This window comes from Protopterus annectens, chromosome 6.part0 (assembly GCF_019279795.1).
Source record: "Protopterus annectens isolate FY-2018-M chromosome 6.part0, PAN1.0, whole genome shotgun sequence".
NCBI lineage: Eukaryota > Metazoa > Chordata > Ceratodontiformes > Protopteridae > Protopterus > Protopterus annectens.
In genome coordinates, this window is record NC_056737.1 from 729,134,290 (window position 1) to 729,156,320 (window position 22,031).

Sequence of the window (22,031 nt, forward strand, 5' to 3'; positions counted from 1 at the left end):
TGATAATGAGAATCTCCAGCTCGAAACCGCAGATACTTCCTGCAACTTAGCCTGATAGGCACATGAAGGTAAGCTTCCTTGAGATCTAAAGTTACCATCCAGTGATCTTTGCCCAGCAGAGGTAAAAGCTGTTGTAACGTCAACATCTTGAACTTGGGAATGTCCAGATAAGTGTTGAGGAGAGATAAATCCAAAATTGGTCTCCACGTGTTCCCCTTCTTGGGTACTAGGAACATGCGGGAATAAAATCCTAGGCCCCTTTCTGATACAGGGACTGGCTGAATGGCCCCCATTTGGAGTAACTGAGAAACTTGTTTGTGAGCCTCTTTTCTTTGTGGAGGAGGAACGTCTGGCATGCCTTTGAAAGGGGGCATTGTATGGAAATAAAACCTGTAACCGTGGTGAATAATGTCCAACACCCATCTGTCTTGAGTAATTAAATCCCAATTTTCTTTGAAAAGAGACAGTCGTCCTCCCAAAGGAGCTGCCAGGCGAGAATCTACTGGCAGCTGAAAAGGCAGGTCATTGGGTCTGCTTACGAAAGGACTGACCCCTGCCCTCACCAGAAGTCTGAGCAGGTGAACTCCCTGTTCTAGACCTAAAAGAACCTTGAGCCCTGCCCCTACCACGTCTAGACCTACCCCTAGACTGGGAGTCATAAGCAGGATATGTCCACCCCTTAGCAGGCCAATTTCTACTAAACTTGGTGGCTGTACCTGCAAAAATCCTTAACAGTTTGCATAGACTTAGCTTTGTCCTCCATTTTCTTTAAAACTGCTTCCACAGGCGAACCAAACAACACATCAGACTGTAAAGGTGCATCCAAAATCCTTGTCTTAACATGCTCAGCCAAATTCTGATCCCTCAACCAGGCATGCCTGCGAAGAACAGAACTAGTGGCAGCCACCCTCGAGGAGGCCTGCACAGCATCAAAGCCACATTGCAAAGAATGCTTGCCCACTTGTTCAGACACATAAACCAAATCCAGCAACTCTTTACACTCAATACCTTCCGCCAAAGCATCCACCTTAGATTTCAATTGTGAAAGGAGATAATTTTGATATTTCAGCATGTGAAACTGACAATTCAATGCTCTCATGGCTAGAGTGGAAGAAGTATACAGTTTCTTACCCACCTATCCAAAGCCCTCGCCTCTTTGTCAGTGGGAACAGGATTTCTAACCACAGAGGCTTTAACACCTTTAGGCCCCTGAGAAACAGTTTCTGGGTCCGCCCTAGGACTCTTAAACAAATACTTATGAGCTTCGGGCACCCTATAGTACCTATCAGGTTTAACAGGAGCAGGAGGCAAAGAATCAGGGTTCAGGGAAGCCTCTGCAAAAACATCTTCCACCACAGTCAACACAGGAGGTATAGCTAAGGGCCTATGCTGGGGTAAAACAAGAATTCCCTAAGCCTCTTCCTGGAATCAGAGTAATCCTGGCCTTCCCATTTAAAGTGCTCCCTCATGGAATGCAGAGTCTCTGAAAATGAAAAATCCTCAGGAGGAGAAGCCGAAGGAGTGGCATCATCCACATCAGAATCAGAATAAGGAGGATACTCCTGCAAATCATCCAGAAGACTCAGAAGCCTCTGAACCCTGTTCAAAACTGGCAAACTCTGGTTCCACCCTAGGCCTCTTATCAGGAGGGCCCATAGAACCTCTAATCATAGTAATCAAATCTTCTGCCATTTTAAGCATATGTTTCTTAGGTACAGAACCCGAAAAGCTAGGAGAAGCTCCCACTGAAGTTGAAATTGGCCTACCTCTAAAGAAGCTTTAGCAACAGAAGGAGAGGCTCTAACTACTTTGGGAAGAGAGGGAAGAATAGGTACCTGAGAAGCCCCTCAGCCTGGCCTGCCTCCTGAGATGGGACATCCTGTAACAGTAAAGTTTCTGCCGGAGACTCCATAGAAACTCCTGGCAAAACCTCTGGCTCCACTGAGCCTCCTAAAGAACCGACGTCCGGGACTGCCGGTTCTTCAACCCTAGGAAACGCTGTTTTGTCCTTGCGCTTCTTGGGAAGCGGGCGGAGCATCCGGCGGCATTTTATAATTACAACGTCTCCCAAACACTAACCTGGCACAGTCTAACCTCCTCTTAATAGTGCGTTTGTTAAACCTAGCACAAGAGCGGCAACCAACAACGTCGTGCTCAGGCCCTAAACAAGGTATACACAAAGTATGGAAATCCTTATGCGGTATCTGTTTCCCACAAGAAATACAGTTATTCACTTTTTCTGACATCCGGTTGAATACTGAGGCAAGAAAAACCAAAATGTTCTAGCGGGTACTTAGCCAACTCTGATTCGGTCTGAAACTCCGGTTTCGGAAATATCTCAGAACGCCAACCTGCACTCGCAAAACTGCTTCTGCATCGGACCACGCGGCAAAAAAGACTGAGGATATGGCGGTCATGCGCATTAGTACCCTGACGTACTGACGTCAGTCTAATGCGCCCTGACCGGCGTCAGCCTTATACTCTGGTATTCGGGCCGACTGGATGCGGACTATACCCAATGGTAAGGACTGCAGCAATGGAAAACGAAGAACATCGGGTCTAGCTTCTGATTACGTGACCAAATAGAGAATCTTTTCCATTTGTCCCTGTACAGTTTCCTGGTGGATGGTTTATGAGAGGCCAAGATAATGTCATGTACGGGTGAAGAGAGAGTTTCCTGCCTGGCAACTAACGGAAGTGGAAAAACCAAGCTGTCAGCTTGAGACTGGACAGATTCGGGGGAGTCCGCCCTTGTGGGTGAGATATGAGGTCCTGACGAGTGTCTGGGATCCAAGGAGGTTTTAACAGATGAGGTCGTAGGAAGGGAAACCATACTTGACAAGGTCAGAATGGGGCAATGAGGATCACTTTGCTTCTCAACCGAATCGCTTTCCTTAAAACAAGGGGAAATCAGAGGAATCGGAGGATAAGCATAAAGGAGACCCATGGGCCAATCGTGAAACAGAGCGTCTCTCGGTGACCCCCCGAGAGGGATAAAGAGGGCAAAGTAGCTGCTGCATTTTGTGTTTGAGGGGGAGGCGAAAAGGTCGCAACATGGCTGGCCCCAATGGCTGAAAATTTCCGCTGCCACACTTGGGTTGAGAGACCACTCGTGAGGAAGGAGAATGCATCTGCTCAGCCAGTCCCCAATCACATTGGAGCTCCCCAGGATACGCTTTGCGATCAGAAAGTGGTTGGAAGCTATCGTCCACTGCCAGATTCTCATGGCTTTGCAACATAGGGGGTAGGATTTGGTCCCTCCCTGTTTACGTACCAGACCACGGACATGTTGTCAGACTGGACAGCAATTGTTCCGGACGGAAGGAGAGGATGAAAAGCTTGCAATGCCAACAGCACCGCTCTTAACTCCAGGACACTGATATTCAAGTTGACCTCTACATCGGACACGTGCCTTGGACTGACTTTCCCTGGAAGTGGCCCCCCACCCCATAAGGGAGGCATCTGTGGTCACCGTGGCGCTGGGCTGGGGAGACTGGAAGGGGCGACACCAAAGATTTTCGTCCGTACTCATCCACCAGAGGAGATCTAGTTTGCAAGTGTTGAGGATGAGAATCTGAGTTCAGGGGGTGAAGCTTGGGTACCCACTGGGCCTGAAGGAGCCAATGTAATAATCTCATGTGTAGTCTGGCTAAGGGAACAATAGGGATGGCTGCAGCCATACATTCCAAGGCTTGGAGAACTTCCCCTTGCAGACACCTTTCCTCGACAGAGTATCACTTGAACTTGTGCCCTTAGTCTCTGAATCCTGTGGAGAGGAAGTGAGATCATGCTTGACTGGGTGTTGAATATTGCCCCTATGAATTCCAGTTACGAGGGTTGAAGGTTGGATTTCTCCCACTGTATGGTGATGCCTAGTGACTCCACTAGAACCAGGGTGTAGCGGAGGGCATTGACCAGAAGACATTTGGTGGGGGTGGAGAGGAGCCAATCGTCTAGGTACAGAAACACCTGGAATCCCTGAAGTCTCAGATGAGCTGTTACCACTGCAAGACATTTCGTGAACACTCTAGGGGGGCGTCGAGAGACTGAAAGGCAGGGCTCTGAACTGGTAATGATTGGCTCCCAACCGGAAGCGAAGGAGGCTCCTGGATTGCTTGTCCATCTTGATATGGTAATACGCATCCCGGAGATCTAATGAGCACATCCACACACCCTCCCGCAGAAAGGGGAGGATGGTTTGAATCGTGACCATGTGGAATTTGGTATGAACTACCGATTTGTTGAGTTGGCTGAGATCCAGAATGGGCATCCAGTCTCCTGTTTTCTTTGGCACCAAAATGAATCTTGAGTAGAACCCTGATCCGCACTGATCTGGGTGGATGTTGGATTGCTCGTTATTGACACAGCTTTCGTATTTCGGAAGCTGCCTCCTCCCTTTGACTGGGTGGAACATTGGGAAGGAATTTCGGAGGTCTTGGATAAGCTATTAGAGGAATATGGTAGCCTCTGGTAATGATTCGCTGCACCAACTGATCGTTTGTAATGGAGAGCCAGGCAGTTTGGTGCAGAGAAAAAAACACCCCGACTGCTTTCAGAGGAAAGCAATCGGGCAGCGCCTCAAGAGCGCTGATACGGTCTACCCGAGAAGGAATCTCTGGAGCCCTGGTTTCGGGGACCCCCTCTGCCCCGAAAGGGGAGTCTTCCATTATTGGAACCCCCTCGGCCTCTAGAGGAGTCCTCACCACATGGGTCTCAGGAAGGACCTTGAGACTTCTTGTGCCACATCTTCCCGCTCTTCTGGTTCCTGGAGAAGGAACGCTGAGGTTTGGAAAAGCGTAGGCCAATGGCAGACAAGGTCTTCCTGTCTTGCTCGCACCTGGCTAATGTATCCTTGACCTTAGCACCGAACAGAGCTGATGGCTCAATAGGGTCATTTAAAAAGGAAGACTTGGAGTCCGCGAGGTCACAAATGCGCATCCAGGTGTGACGTCTCATGACTATGCCTGCACCTGCAGCTCTAGCTGCTCATTCGGTTGTGTGTGACAGCAACCTCATGGATGAATTGGATATTGACTCTAGAGTGGTAAGCTGGGAAGCAATTTTATCTTGTGCTCCATCCGATACTTGGCCAACGAGGGTTCCAGAGAGTTCGGAGATAAGATCTCTCTGGAGCCTTGTAAAATGTGCCAAAAAGTTCAGAGACCTAACTGCAAAAGTCGCTGACGCAAAAACTCACTTCCCTAACCTGTCCACTGCCCGGGACTCTCTGTTGGGCGGATGAACAGCCGAACTCTCTTCAGCAAGGTCCTTTTTCGTGGCTGTCGGCACCACCATAGCATCCACTGGCAAACCTCTAGACCAACGGGGTTGATACTCTGGAGGGAGCAGTACATTGTCTGATCTCCTGGGGATGGCCTCAGTGGAGTCCAGATTCTTCCAAGCCCATTCCACGATGAGCTTAACCAACTCATCGGCAGGGGGGTCACCCAAGAAGTAGAGGGTCAAGAGCGAAAGGTCTGCAGGAATACGGATTCCTCCGAAGAAGGGTTGGAGGGCTTCCAGTCACCCCTCTGTTTCAAGATTACCATGATGTCTCCGAAGGAGATGTTAGGGGATGACCGTAGAGACCCTTTCCTCATCATCATAGTCCGTATCTTCCGTGAGGAACTCCTCTGGGGAGTCCATGTGTTTCCTCTTACACACCCGTTTCCGAGGGGGCTCTTATGTGGGAGTATCCGAAGAAGACTCAGAAAGGGAAATACCTTGGGCAGGGGTTTCCTGGGTCTTATGCTCTTGGAGTCCTGAGGGGGTTAGCTTTTGACAGCTGCAGCTCAGAAGGAAATGGGGGGGGGGGGATAACCAATGTAGGAGGACTGCTAGAAGCAAGCACCCTCTCTATTAACCAGAAAGTGCGCCCGCCTGAAGAGAAGTGGGAGCTTGGAACCAAAGAAGGCAAAATTGGAACAGGGGTCACACCCCACTCCACATGGTCCTCTCCCAGGGACGGAGCCTCAAGCAAACTCGGAGCGGTAGTCACCCTTGGATCTGAAGTCGGGACAGACAACATTGTCGGAACTGATACAGGAACTGGAGGTTCCACCCCCCCAAGCATGTGATACAGAGAGGGTGTGTTCCGACGGAACCAACACCCAAAGGAGCCTCGGGGCCTCAGACACTGTCGTTGTTGGCACCGAGGAAGGGGGTCCTCTAGAAAACATTGGATAAATGAACCTTGGAACCGAGGGATCCAAGGGAGGAGAGTAAGTAGGGGTCGCTGGAGTAATAGACCCAAAGCCTGGAGTGGGATAGGGTCTAGGCGGATTTGAAATTCCCCTGGCGGTCAGCAGCTGGTCAAAAAGCACCACATACAATTATGAAAGGCTCCTGGTGGATCTCACCGATGCCCCTGAGGGGGAATCAGGCCGGTCCAAAAAGGGGCTGCAGGCTTGTCTGGCAAATGGGTCCACAGTCAATGAGTATCTGGTCCGTGGTGTATCACAGAATGGCACCAACGATTCCAATTTAGAAACCGGCAACGGTATGGTTGGAGCTGAGAACGGGCTCGGAGCCGAGGTCACAACAGGGGTGAATGACAAAAATGGTTCCGAGGTTTTTGTCAGAACTGGTATCGGAGCGGAAATGGCTGATGGTGCCAAGACAGAAACAGACAAGCTGATCGGAACTGAGGCAGTAGACGGTGCCGTAGTCATCGGTGCCAGGGTAGGCGCCGATGAGGTAAGCTTCGCTTGAGCAGAGCTCAGAACTGATGTAGTAGTCGGAACAGAGTAGGCAGTATGGTGCTCTTTGGAAGACTTTTGGGCCTTGTGTTTATGGCTTTTTCCTCTGTCACCGTCCGGTAAAGAGGGGTCAGAGAGAGGACATTTCTTGCCCACAGAAGGAGGGGATGAAACCTCCGTCGCAGAAATAGCCTCCGAAAAAGGAGAAGCAAGCAGGCCCTTCAAAATCAGTTTATTCCGACGTTCATTCAGCGTCTGCTGACTGAAGCTAGCACAAATATCACATGGGGGTTTCGCCGACAAATGTGGAACCCCCAAACAGTACACACATTTTTCATGGAGGTCACTATTAGGAAGTTTACCACTGCAAGAAGAGCAGTGTTTAAACCCCGTAGTTCCCTTATTTTCTGACATAACAGAACACACACTCACACAAAAGGGAAAGACTGAGGAAAGTGGAAGAAATGGAGAAGTAAAAGGAGAAAGGAAATACCAACAATGGTAATAAGATACTACAAGGGTAGAAAGTTGGAAAATACCAGCAATGGTAAAAAAGAGATATCTGTGGGTAGAGCTGAAACAATAGAGATATCAAGAACAGACTATAAACGGGAAAAGAACTTTCACAAAAACTTGTAAATGTACAAGAAAAATCACTTAGCTGGAGAGCTCGTGGAAAAGCTGCTATATGGCTGTGCGGCAAACGAGATCTGAGGTAACTGAGTAAAGAGCATTGTGAGTAGCAGCTTAGCTCGAGAGTTTTTGGTACACGCAAGCTTGGTACAAGGCTGACCCGGTTCCGAGGGCTCAGAACCGAACCCATCAGTGATGAATAGGAAGATTAACAACTTCAGATCAAATCTTACAACTGCTACACACTGCCACGTCTTCCATTCCTCCTCAGCTACAGCACTTAATCACATACTTGACTACGTTTTGGAATGTTTGGTTAAGTCTGAAGACCTGAACCTTAAGAGTCTGATCCATCATATCTGACTATGAGATCTTCCTCCTTATAGAAGATTAGTGGTTGAAATTTTGCCATGCACATTTTACAGTTAATGGCTCTTGAAGGCAAATGTAATGGAAATGTACATCATTTCCCCAAAGCTATTCAAAATTTAAGAGACTGTCTTTAGGGAAAGTACTGGCACGAGAAAGTAATTTTCAGCCCCTGCAAACATTTAGGGAGATGATGGTGACATCTGCAATGGGGTGGTTGTACAAGTACTGGAAGAATAGCTGGATTCTTTAAAACCATTCTAGATTTTTGGAGTGGTTGGTTGAAAGTCTAGGTTTTGTGAGGCCACCAGAACTACATTTCTGAATGCTTCAAATACTACACAGACTGCTGTGGGGGCTTTAGGTCTTCAAGTCCCAAAAAGTGCAAGTACCATTTACTCATTTTTTTTTAGGATTAACATTTGAAACTTTGTTGAATTAAACCAAGTAATGTCCTTGAAATAAACATCCCATTGGGGGAAAAGCAAAACTATGGGCGTCCTGGCCACCTAAGTTATACCTTAACAGGGTCATTTTGGAAGTAGAGCCCAGCTCATCTCTCATCCTCCAATGCCCAAATTCCATTTCATGAAAGAAACTAATTTTTTCAAGCTGTGAGTCAGAAGAGGGTAGAAGCAACATTCCTTGATGTGAGCTTTGTAAGGTTGCAAAAAAAAAAAAAAAAAAAATTGGCTCTAGGCAATATTTTTTTGAACAGAAGAGTTTTTTTTTTTTTTTGTAGAGAAAAAAATGTGTTTCCTCAATTGGGTACCTTTTTGAAGAATCAGTATGAAAGGCACTTCAAAGCCAAATCATAACCAGGGAATACTTGAGACTTACTCATTGAAATGAATAGAAGCTTGTGGTAAAAAAAGAACTGAAGATGATGTAGGCCCGTCAACTCTCTTACCCAAGGACAGACGTGCATCCTTGTTGAGGAGGAATCAGGCTTTTCTGACATCTGAATAGCTCTAGGAGTTGGGTTAGTACGGTGGATCACCACCTGGATGAGTCCTATATGCGTAGTAGTATAAGGCAAGAGTGATTCATGTGAACATCGTCTTTAATACACATCGTTCCCAATTTAACATACATTATAGAGGTACTTCGTAAAGCAGTACAAACCTGCGCTGTACAGAGACTGTAATTCATTACTTTGTTTCACTGACAAAGAGGCATCGGATTGTTCAGGAGCCTTTTCAAGCATGCTTTCCTTTTCTGGACTACACATTAATACGTCACTACTAACAGTGTCAGCTGAATTCACCATAATGTCTGTAACTTTTGCAGTCATGGGACTTGGACAACTGTTAAACTCTGTAGAAGTAAGTTTGGCGGGAAGACAGCTCTTCTGACAATTTACTGCCACGCATTCCTATGATTGTGAAAGAGGAAAAACACAAAGGTAACATTCTGTAAAAGAAGCAGTTTACTGAAACATGCATTACAAAGCTGCAAAAGTACTTTTTTTCCATGTAAAAATAAGCATACCAAATGTCATTTGTCTATTAAAATGCCAGCCAGTCCAAATCTCACAGTCAAACCTTAAAATACTTTCCAGCTCTCACTTCATAAAACTTTTAGTTATGTACTTACCATAACTTCGGATGTATGGGATCCATCTCGCCTACATTCATAACTGATGGGACAGCGTCCCTAGCACCTAAATCCCGGGTGGCTCATTGGAAAACACTCCTGAGAACTTTGGAACCAAAGGAAGCTCTACCCCGAGAAGCCACATCTATCTTGTAATGAGAAATGAAGGTGTGTGGAGAAGTCCAGGTAGCGGCCGCACAGATGGAATGCTACAGAAGTAGCCATTGCCCTGGTAGAATGAGCCCTGACTGGGAAAGGTAGCTCTTTGCAGGACCGTGAATAAATGAAGGAGATGCAATCTTTAATCCATTCGGCTATGGTGGTTTTAGCCACCGGTTGACCCAACCTATTTTCCGCAAAGGACACAAACAGCTGATCTGACTTTCGTGTCTGATTGGTCCTACTTAAATAAAAACGCAGTTGTCTGTGAACATCCAACTGATGGAAGATATATTCTGCGCTATTGGAGAATTTGGGAAAAAACACGGGGAGCTCCAGAGATTGTTGAATGCATAAGGGGGATGCTACCTTGGGCAGGAATGAGGGATTTAACTTGAGGGACACACTGTTTTTGTGAAAGGTCAAATAAGGAGGATTAGAACAGAGAGCTTGAAGCTCTGAGACCCGCTTGGCAGAGGTTATTGCCACCAAAAAGGCGGTTTTCCAAGATAGAAATTTTATATCACAAGTAGCTGCTGGTTCAAAGGGGTGGGCAGTTAAAGAAGCTAGAACCATATTCAGGCCCCAAGGGGGCACAGGATGGGCTACTGGGGGCCGAAGGAGCCACGCTCCTTTAAGGAAAAATTTGCAAAGCCTGTTTGCATTAAGGAAGGCTCAAAGGAGACATGAAAATTAGAGATAGCTGCCAGTTGGACTTTAATTGTGGAAACTGAAGAGCCCAAATAAAACAAAGAAGCCAGGAATTCTAAAACCTGAGGTACTGGGGCGGTAAGGGGATCTATACCTCGTTGCTGGACCCAAAGAGCAAACCTCTTCCACTTGCTGGAATACAGTTTAATAGTGGAAGGTTTGTGAGAAGAGGACAAAATGTGGATGACGTCTGGAGAAAAGGAGTTATCTCTGACTAAGGTTGGAAGTGGAGTAACCATGCGGCCAACCTCAAGGACCTGAGGGATGGGTGAGACTGTCCCAACTGACGAGTCAACAGGTCGGGCACTAGGTCCAGAAACCATGGGCCCTCCACCGCATACCTCAGAAGGAAGGGGAACCAAACCTGACGAGGCCAGTGTGGAGCGATCAAAATCAGGTCGCTCCCTAGATAAATCGCCTTCTGTATCACCTTTGGGAGAAGGGGAACCGGAGGGAAGGCGTAAAGTAGACCGGGGGGCCAACTGTGAGCTAGAGCGTCCCTGGGAATCTGCCCCTGAGAGGGAGTCAGAGTGAAGAAGTCCCTGCATTTCGCATTGTGAGGACTGGCGAACAAGTCGCAACAAGGGAGGCCCCACTTGACGAAGATGTTTGCAGCCACCCTGTCGTTGAGGGATCACTCGTGGGGTAACAGGAGAGTTCAGCTAGCCTGTCTGCAATCACATTGGATTTCCCCGGAATGTGCGTTGCCACTAGGAAACGCTGGGTAGAAATCGCCCAATGCCACACTCTCATGGCCTCTCGGCAAAGAGGGTAGGACCTGGTTCCGCCTTGCTTGTTTATGTACCAGACTACCGACATGTTGTCGGATAGGATCGCAATAGTACCCCGTGGAAGAGCATGATGAAGTGCTTGCAACACCAGTAGCACCGCTCTCATTTCCAGGATATTGATATGTAAATGCGTTTCGTGAGCCTGCCACGTGCCTTGGACAGACCTGTCCAGATAATGACCCTCCCCACCCTGTCCGGGAGGCGTCCGTGGTCACCGTGGTGACGGGAGGCTGAAGGGCAAAGGTTCGCTCCTGGTCCAGGTTGGACCGAAGCAGCCACCAACGTAGGTCCCGACGGCAAATTTCGGTAATCTGGACCAAATGGTTCAGAAGTTCCTGAAAGGACCATTGAACCGACAGTAGCCATTGCAGTACCCGCATGTTCAGCCTGGCTAAGGGGACTAGTAGAATAGTCGAGGCCATCGTGCCCATTAACTGCAGAATCAGTCTGGCCTGAACTCGTGATCTGGGTAACAAGGTTTGAACCTGAGACTGCAGGACCTGAATCCTTTCTACCGGCAAGAATGCCCGCATTCTTCTTGTGTCTAACTCTGTGCCTATAAATGTAATACGCTGAGACAGCTGCAGCACAGATTTTCCCCAATTGAACGTGATTCCTAGTGAATGACCCAAACTGACTGTGGTCATAAGCGCCCGAACTAATAGATGCTTGGAGGTGGCAGTAAGGAGCCAGTCGTCTAGATAGGGAAACACTTGGAATCCTAGACTTCTCAAGTGAGCTGTCACTACTGCCAGACACTTGGTGAACACCCTGGGGGCTGTGGTGAGACCAAAGGGCAGTGCTCGGAACTGGAAATGACTGGTTCCCAGGCAGAAGCGTAAATGACTCCTGGACTCTTGACTTATCAGAATGTGATAGTAAGCATCCTTGAGATCTATGGAGCACATCCAGACATCCTTCTCCAATAACGGGAGAATGGACTGAAGGGTGACCATTCGGAATTTGGATTTTTTTACAAAGCGATTCAATGAGCTGGGGTCCAAAATGGGCCTTAAGTCCCCTGTCTTTTTTGGCACCAAAAATAGTCTTGAGTAAGTTCCTGATCCGATCTGGTCGGCGGGGACAGGCTGGATGACTCCTTTTCTTAGCAGCTTTGAAACCTCGACCACTGCTTGATCCCGCTGACTGGGTGGCACATCCGGGACTTTCCTGATAGGAAGAGGGGGGATCTTGATGAAAGGGATGAGATAGCCTCCGGTTATAGTTCAGAGCACCCACTGATCCTTGGTGATAGATTCCCAAGCCTGTGGGTGTTCCGCAAAATGACCCCCGACTGGCTCCGGAGATGCGCAGTCAGGCCAAGTCTCAGGGACGGGGAGCGTAGGATGGACCACGAAAGGAATCGCGGTCTCCAGAGTTACGGGGCCCTCTGCCGCCTCTGGAGCGGCGTCTTCCTGAATACCCCCCCCTGCCTCTAGAGGGGGGATCACTCGGTGGAGTAGGGAAAGACCTTTGAGATTTCCTGAACCACATTTTCCCTCCTCTCTGGGCCTTGGGGTAAGGTCTAGAGGGAGCGGAAAAACGGGCCCCCACGGCAGTCAAGGTCTTGCCCTACTGCTTGCACCGAGTCAGTGTGTCCTTCACCTTGGGTCCAAACAGGGAGGACCCATCAAAGGGGGCATCGGTGAAGGAAGACTTAAAAGCCTCCGCAAAGGGACAAGCGTAACCAGGTGTGTCTTCTAAGAGCCACGCCTGTTCCCGCTGCTCTACTCGCCCCTTCGGCCGCATATGAGATGAGCCTCATGGACGAGTTGACTATCGAAGATAGGGTAGTCATCTGGGCGCCAACAGTTTGGGCTAACGCCTCAGGAAGATTACCCGTAAGAGACTCACCTAACTCTTTGAGGAGGTCACTTTGGAGCCTGGTTAAATGACAAAGGTAATTCAGCGACCGCAGGGTAAAGGCCGCTGAAGAAAGGGTACACTTCCCGTACCTATCCATGCTCCTGGAATCCTTATTAGGAGGGTGAATAGACGTTGAAGCCTCTGCCACGTCTTGCTGAGTGGCAGATGCCACCACCATCGCATCTACTGCAACTCCTTTGGTCAAAAATTCCTTTTGAGGAGGGGCTGAGAGGAACTTGTTAGGCCTGGCGGGCACCGGTTCCACAGAGTCAGGGTGTTCCCACACCCTTCGAGAAACTAAATCTAGTAATTCATCGAAGGGTGGAGACACCCAGGAGGCGGAGGGCTGGGCCCCAAAAGCCTTGAAGAAGACTGACTCCTCCGCGGAAAGGGTTTTGGACTGCCAATCGCCTATCTGTCTCAGGATCTCGAGGATATCTGAGAATGAGATGTCATCCGAGGACGATTTTGGGGACCCCTCCGCATCATCGAGGTCAGTATCTGAAGTGATAGACTCATCCTGGGAGTCAATGTGCTTCCAATTGCACAATTTTTTTCTTGGAGGTTCATCTGAAGCGGATTCAGAAGGACCTCCCGGGAGAAGGGAACCCCCCAAGGGGGTATCCTCAGGCCCTGGGGCCCCACTGTCGTGGGAATGAAGCACACCAGAAGCACCAGTTCCCAAGTCTAGGGACAGTGAGGTAGAGACTTGCTGAGCCGGCAAGGACATGGCCAGCGCACTCCTCATGGCCTCAAAAGCAGGACCTCCAGACTCTATGGAGGACACCGGCTGAGAGACCACGACGGTACCGGGAATCCCTGCGGCCGACGCTCCGAGGGGAAGACTAGGAACCGAAGCTACCAGTTCCAAAGTGTTTCCCTCGGCCCCGACCGAGGAAGTCCCGGTACCGAACCCTGACGCCGAGGACAGGGTAGGAATGATGGTCGGAACAGAAAGGGTCCGAGGGAGTCTCTGTTCCGACTGGACAACTCTGCTCCGCTCTACCATCACCGACTCCAACGGCTCCGAGGAGGTTGGAGGAGGAATCTGATGCGAAGTGGGGACCGGCTCCGGAGCCGAGTGGGCTGGAGCAGAGACCATTTTTGCAAAAACCGGGGACTGGAAAAGCCTCTGGATAACTCTGTCCAAATCTGAGTCTGACAACCTGGAGGATTTAGAGGAAATAGTAGGGGACCGAGACGACTTCTCTCTCGGCTCCGATAGACCAGGGGACCGGCTCCAACACCATCGGCACCTGATCCGAAACGTATGAATAATCATCGGCGCCGAAGGGGACTTCGAAACCGGGGGGGGGGGGGGGGGGAGTCTGAGCTGCACACCTCCAACGGCTCCGAGACCAAGGGAGCCGAAGCAGGTGATTCGCCTCTCGATCCCCCAACCTGCGGCTCCGACACCAATGGAGCCGAGGAAAGAGGTATCGAGGCAGACCCTTCCACCCGAGTCTCCGAAGCCATTGGAGCCGAGGAAGAAGAGGTCGACCTATGCTTCTTGGAAGTCTGTTTCGACGGACTGGTCGGAGCCGACGACCTTTTCTTTTTAGAAGCTGGAGAGGAAGGAGAAGCCAAAGCTTCCTCAAAAGAGGGCTTAATAAGGCCCTTAAGGATCAATTTATTTTTACGTTCTTGAAGGACCCTAGAGGAAAAGGCATGACAAACACTACATGTTTCCTGCAAATGTTTCGGTCCTAAACAATACACGCAAACAGCATGGCTATCAGTAATAGACATTTTGTAGTTGCTCTTGGTGCACTTTTTAAAACCAGACTTCTGTTCTTTTGACATCCTGTCACACAACTATTTTTACCATGAAAGTAACCTTAAAGTAGGGCACGAGCCCTTGACTCAACAACGGGACTGGCCCGAGATACACAACACAAAACGGGCAGAAGCCCTCTAACTAAAAACGGGCTTAGCCCGATAAAGTAGGACGTACAGTAGGGTGAAAAACAAACCTAAAAGTAGACAATTTTAACACATTGATTCACAATAAGGGCAAAGGCCCTCTAACTAAGTAGAAAAAATACCAATCACACTGAAAAGGTTCACACACACACGTAAAGCTGTTAAAACAGCTGTTTGTTAAATTAGTGAAGAAACCCCTAGGTCAAAAGACCAAAAAAGTAATAATAAACCACTTGGCTCCAGCCAAGTTGAGACCACGTCTAGCTTGAAAAGCGGCAAACGAGATCTGGGGAAGCAGGCGTGGTGCATTCTGGGATAAGGGGTAGCCCAGCCAATTAGAGACTTCGTTCTACTATATAGTGGCCGAGTCGGAGCCGATGGATCGGCTCCGAACCCATCAGTTATGAATGTAGGCGAGATAGGATCCCATTACATCGTCTGTTTTCCAGTGATAAACCCTTATTTTTTTGTTAAAGATTCTACAGCAACTCTTCAGAATTCTCTGTGGTATCATTAATCCCTTCCACTCAAAGCTATTTACTTAATTTTGCCTAGCCCATCCTCTGTTTATATGTACAAATTATCATTAAGGTCTAAGTCACTCAGTATTGTCTGCCTTTGAGACAACATTATAATTAAAATTTGTGATTTGACTTCTGACTTGCAGAGTTATCAGCCTTGTCTTTTTCCCCTCATCTAAGTGCCCACTTTTACTATTACAACTGTTTTTCAGCCTTATCCCTTTACTTCATCCTTTCTCCCTGCTCACCATTTGTACTTCCAATTCACGAAAAAGAAAGGTCAAATCATAACTGTGTAAGAAACTTGCCATAACAGTAAAATGTTGATTTCCTTTCTAGCATTTTGATAATTTATCACCTTTGTGCTCAGCGTTTTCCATTCCTCCTCTAATAGCACTCTGGCAAGAAATGGCTAAGAAAAACAAGGATTTTTCCAAAATATCCATTGCTGCTGCATCACACTATCACTGGAAGGCGGCAGCAACAGATAATATACAAGAATGGCAGCTCATTTTAAACCAGAATTTAAGCCAAATGAAGTTTAAAGACTACAGACTATATAAGAACAAATGCATCTTGAATAGCTGCTACTTCAAGGAACTGGCCCAGTACTGTGCTAAACAACATCTTCAATGACTACGAAGCAGCTCTTAGGTAAGCTACTAAAAAGTAAATGTTTAGCAAGGTCAAAAGCAATTTAATTTGTCAAACAAAACATCTAGTGTGAGAAATCTACCAAGTTTTGCAAGGAGAAGAAACAACTAAACTTCTTCCAGTTTCTTTTGAAATGCACAGTTTCCATATTCTTCCTTCCAAGCCACTTTCCATTTGTATCTCTAGACTTTGACTGTAATAGGTTATTGGGGGTCTTTACTGTTTATACTGGTCTCTAAGATGTAAGCTTCCCTGTAAGATAACTGTTGTGTTCTAAATGCATAGTTTTTGCACTAACTGTTACATATATACCTATACTTTACTGCTTCCCGCAATGACTTACAGTTTTTCCTTTGTATGTTTGAAAAGTTTGAAAAATTCAATAAAAATATTTGAGAAGAAATGCACGGTTTCCTTTAGAGATCCACCTCCTTTGTAAAGCAGAAAGCCCTAAGTGTTTAATGACTTCAGCATCTCAGAGATTCAGGCTCCAACATGGTATGCAGGGCCAAAACAAAACAGAAAAACAGGAGGGTGGTTACAATGCAAAAACAAAGGAAATCAATGGTGTGCTGTTATAGTGAGTTCCACACACAGGTATACTAAAACTAGATCTTTCCTTTATTTTCAAAGCATTATCAATTACAATTCATCCCTGTTTGGCACCTATGTCTGTAATGGACACAGGTAACCTGTAAATGGTTCATCTCCCAGGCCCATGCTTACACTTATCAAGGGTATCAGAACTTGTCAGAGATTTGGGGTGCATGTCTAGGCTTAAAAAGGCCCTTGTGATCATTAGCCTAGTAAACATCTATGAACCTATTACGCACATCCGGGGAAAACTTGGCTTTCTAATAGTGTAATACCTTGCAGGATCCACAGTAGCAAGTCCCACCTAAACCCCGCCCACCATTCAACAATCAGTGATGTATTAGAAAAGTAAAGTAATATTCATATCGATGGCAGCATGAATATTCATTGGCTGTTCGTAGTTTACCCTTTTCCTCAATGTAGTGCAATCTTGCAGTTGATATATTTAATTTGCAGGGGTTGAGCTGGCCCCCCCCCTGTAAAAACGAAGGAAAAAAATTACTTGCAGTTATTCCACAATCAGCAATGAATGTATGCATGATCAACAATCACTGTCTGCATGATGTCACAATGAGGTCACACACACTTCTGCACAGACAGGCCTGCGAGTTACTATAGTAATACAAAGCAGACAACTCCAAACCAGGGTTTGTATAGGGTTGAAAAACAAAAGACAAGACGTTATTGTACTCACCATAACGTTCGATGTATATAGTCCATCTTGCCTCGCATTCTTACCCGTGGGTTCGAAGCTGAACCTCGGCTCTGACTCGGACATACTCTAGCTCGAAGTCTTCAATTGGCTCGTGGCTAAGAGGTATCCCATGCTGCAATGCACCTATCCCCTAGATCTTGTTTGCTGCAAGCTCACATACACACAAACACGCTGAGAGGAAGAACCAACTCAACATATCAAGGAGGAGTGCTGAAAAAGTACAGTTTTGTACCTACCATAAATGTAGATGTCCGAGAGGTATGCATCTGCAGTCCTAACAAATGGGTTGTCCTGTCCTCAGGCAGCCCTTCGGACGGCCGGATTCCAAAGTCTGGGTCTGGCCTCGGCTGATGTCGCACTTCACCCAACGTCATAGCTGCAGTTCTTCGGGTATAAAGGTATCAGCCGACGCCATTTACCTCAGTGTTTCTTGCCCCAGATGCCAGGTGCCCTCTAGGTAGGCTAAATTTGGATAAATGCAAATGTTTCCAAACAATAGAGAGCAAATATATATATATAAACATGTATATACATATATACAAACAAATACACCATAATAGATTCCCCCAGCTAGCTACAAGATGGGCAAATACCCTAGGAGTACCACAGAGGGGAAGGAGGGTGGGTAATCCTGACTGCAGATGCATACCTCTCGGACATCTACATTTATGGTAGGTACAAAACTGTACTATGTCCTTCAAGGATGCATCTGCAGTCCTAACAAATGGGTAGAATACCATAGCCAAACTGGGGGAGGAGGCACTAAGAGTTTATGGTGTAGTTAAGATCCCTTGCAAAACCGCAGTGGCAAAACCTGCTCGGGATCTGGAGTATAAGGGTAGATTATAATGCTTGGCAAATGTATGCACGGAGCTCCAAGTAGCAGCCTCTAAAATGTCTTTGGTAGCCACTCCTCGTAAGAAAGCTGTAGTAGTGGCTGTAGCCCTTGTGGAATGAGGTCTGATGTTTTCTGGAGTTGCCTTTCCATGAAAAGAGTAACAAAATCTAATGCAATTTCCTATCCATTTTGAGATTGTTTGTTTTGAAATTGCTTTTCCTTCCATTCCTGTTGCATATGCTACCAGAAGCTGGTCAGTTTTTCTATTGTTCTTGGTTCTGTCCAGGTAGTAGCGTAATTGTCTGTGTACATCCAAGGTATGCAGCAATCTTTCCCCCCTGTTCTGTGGGTTGGGGAAGAATGTTGGTAGGTGTATTGCTTGGTTTAATGATACCCTAGAAACCACCTTAGGCATAAAGGTAGGATTAGTTCTCATGGACACTCTATCCTGATGAAAGATAAGGAAGGGCTGTACTGCCATTAAAGCCTGTAATTCAGAAACCCTTCTAGCTGAAGTGATTGTAAGCAAGAATGCAGTCTTCCAAGATAAGTACTGTAATTCTGCTGTTGCTGCTGGTTCAAAGGGGGGGGGGGGGGAGTGTTAATTTTTCTAACACAAAGTTCAAGTCCCATGTAGGCAATGGTGGTTTCCTTGGTGGCTTTACATTTTTAATTCCTCTGAGAAACTTCCTGAGTAGAGGTTGAGAAAAGACTGGAGGATCCATGTTGTATTCTGCTGAAATTGCTGATGCATGAATCTTAATGGAGGAGTAAGACGGACCATTGTGGAAAAGCTCTGCTAAGTATTCCAGGATGTTAGCTATGTTTGCCAATGATGCATCTACCCCTTTTGTTGCACTCCAAATGAGATACCTTTTCCATTTTGCTGAATAAGTTTTCCTTGTTGAGGGTCTGCGAGCCTCCAAGATAATGTCTTTAACCCTTTGAGATAAATCTGGGTTATTTTTCCTTATGTAATGTTCCAAGCAGCTAGCTGCAGTGTTTTCAAGCTTGGATGTAGGATTTTGAAGTTGTTCTGTGTTAGCAGTAGAGGTAGTAGGGGTAGAGGCCATGCATGTTCCCGGGACATACTCCTCAGTAGCGGGTACCAATGTTGCCTCGGCCAATCTGGAGCTATTAAGATGATCCTTGGGTGATCTTCTTTGATCTTCAGTAGCACTTTGTGCATCAAAGGAAGAGGTGGGAATGCATATGCTGTCAGGTTTTCCCAACTGAAGGATAGGAGTCCACCTTCCAAGCAAGTGGGTGGTATGTCCTTGTGCAGAATTTTTTCAATTGGTGGTTGTGTGGGGATGCGAATAGGTCTATTTTTGGCAGTCCCCATTTCCTTGTGATGGTTTTGAAGATGTCTGGATGCAGCATCCATTCGTGGGCATCCGTGGTGGTTCTGCTTAAGATGTCTGCTAGTATATTTTCTTTTCCTGGCACGAATATGGCTTGGAGCTGAATGTTGAGGCTCAGGGCCACATTCCAGAGGTCCATTGCCATCCGGCATAGAGGATATGAATGTGTGCCTCCCTGTTTGTTGATATACCACATGACTGTAGTGTTGTCCGTCCTTATCAGCAAATGACCCTGTTGTAGAAATGGTCTGAATGTCTGAATTGCCAGTTTTACTGCCAGCATCTCCTTTTGATTTATGTGTAGGTTCATCTGGTCTGGAGTCCATAAGCCTTGTATGCACTTGTCCACCATGTGTGCCCCCCAACCGAGGTCTGAGGCGTCCGTGGTGATAGTCTGGCTTGGGTGAGGCCTGTGGAAGGGCAGTCCTTTGTTCAACTGACAGGCCTGGGCCCACCACTGGAATTCTTGCTTCAGGCATGGAATTATTGGAATTCTGGTTTCTAGGCTGTGCTTGTGCTGAGACCATAAATTCCTCAGGTACCATTGCAACTTCCTCATATGTAGTCTGGCATGTGGAATTAATATTATGCAGGATGCCATGTAGCCCAGGGCTTGCAGGATTTTCCTTGCTGTAAGCTGGTTCTGCGTTGATAATGCCAGGAAATAGAGTGGTAGCTGCTTCTGTTTTTCTGCTGTGAGGAATGCCATCTGGGTTGATGTGTCCAGTTCTGCACCCAGGAAGGTTATCCTTTGGGATGGTATCAGCCTTGACTTTTTTGTGTTGACTGTGTATCCCAGGACTTGCAGTAGGTGAATAACCTTTTTCAAATCTTTTGTTAATTTGTCTTTGCTGTCCGCTTGTAACAGGCAGTCGTCCAGGTATGGATAAATTTGAATTCCCTGAAGCCTGCAATGAGCAATGACTGATGCCAGGCATTTCGTGAATACTCTGGGCGCAGTAGATAAGCCAACAGGCAATGCTGAGAATTGATAATGCTCTGATCCTGCAAGAAATCTGAGGTATCTTCTGCAATTTGGTCGTATGGGGACGTGCAGGTATGCCTCCTTGAGATCCAGAGTCACCAGCCAAGACTCCTTGCCCAGCATGGGAAGAAGTTGCTGTAGGGTCAGCATTTTGAATTTTGGGACAATGAGATATGTGTTTAGAGCGGACAGGTCGAGGATAGGTCTCCATTGTTTTTCCTTTCTTGGTACTAGGAAAAGCCGTGAATAAAATCCTTGTCCTTGTTCCATAGCCGGTACACCTTTTCTATAGCTCTCATCTTTAGTAAGTGGTCTATTTGCTGTAGAGCGTTCGTCCTTTGGTTTGGAGGTAGGTTTGGCATTCCTCTCTTCCTTGGAAGAGTATGGAAGTGAAACCTGTAGCCTTTGTCTATTGTCTGTAAAATCCATTTGTCTCCTGTAATGTAATGCCAATTTACTGAAAATAAGGCTAATTTTCCACCTAAGGGTGCTGCCAGTTGTTCCCTGGTAGGCGGTTTCAGAGCCAAGTCACTGTGATTGTCCTGTAGAAGTGGTAGTGGCTGGATCTGTGGCAGTAGTTCTCTGGCTGTTAGGCTGCCACTGACGCCCCTGTAGGCACCTCTGGATTGACCTCTGCCTCTAGGGCGCCTATTTCTGCTTCTCTGTGCTCTGGTGGTGTCTGGAAAGGACCAATTCTTGGAAGGCCAGTTCCTACTAAACCTCTGAGGCTGGACCTGTAAGAAATCCTTGACTGTCTGGACAGATTTAGCTTTTTCTTCCACCTTCTTCAACACTTGCTGTGCAGGGGAACCAAACAAACTGTGCTTTTCCATGGGAGCATCTAGAAGCTTTGACTTTACATGGTCTGGTAAGGATTGTTCTTTTAACCATGCATGCCTTCTGATTACTGTACCAGTCATAGCTGATCTAAAGGAAGCCTCCAGTGCATCATAGCCGCATTTTAAGGAATGATTACTGACCTGCTAAGTGTTGTGCACTAAATCCTGAAGGGACTTACGGTCTAAAGGTTCAGGTGAGGACAGTTTTTTAGTAAGCTGATCTAACAGAAATTCCTGATACTGAATCATGTGGAATTGACAGTTTAAGGCCCTAGCCGAAAGAGTAGAAGTAGTATAAACTTTTTTACCCCATCTCTCCAATGCCCTAGATTCTCTTTCAGAGGGGAGGGGGTTTTTGGCAGAGGCAACTGCTACAGCTTTGGGGCCCTGTGAAATAGTTTCAGGATCTGCAATAGGAGCCTTATACAAATGATAATGTGTGTCCGGAACCCTGTAGTATCTGTCGGGCTTAGCAGGGGCCGGAGGCAGTGAGTCAGGGGCAGTACAAGCATCATTAAATGCATAATCCACAACTGTAAGTACTGGAGGAATAGCTAAAGGCCTATGCTGTGGTAAATGCAGAAAGGTCCTAAGCCTTTTCCTAGAGTCTGAAAAATCCTGGCCCTGCCATTGAAATTGTTCCATCATAGCATGCAAGGTTTCCCCAAAAGAAAATTCCTCAGGAGGAGAGGCAGAAGGTATGGAATACTCTGCATCAGAGTCCTCATATGGAGAATAAGGGCCCTCGGGAGGATTTGTATTTTCTGAATCATCA

The 22,031-nt window shown here is 47.0% G+C and overlaps 1 protein-coding gene across 1 annotated transcript in view; it reads right to left on the reverse strand.

Moving 5' to 3' along the window:
- DLGAP5 (DLG associated protein 5) overlaps window positions 1-22,031 on the reverse strand; it is a 467,701-nt gene that overhangs the window by 141,189 nt on the left and 304,481 nt on the right. Inside the window, exon 6 of the mRNA XM_044073570.1 lies at window positions 8,826-9,075. Coding sequence (XP_043929505.1) covers window positions 8,826-9,075 — 250 coding nt within the window. The remainder of the gene's footprint in view (window positions 1-8,825; window positions 9,076-22,031) is intronic.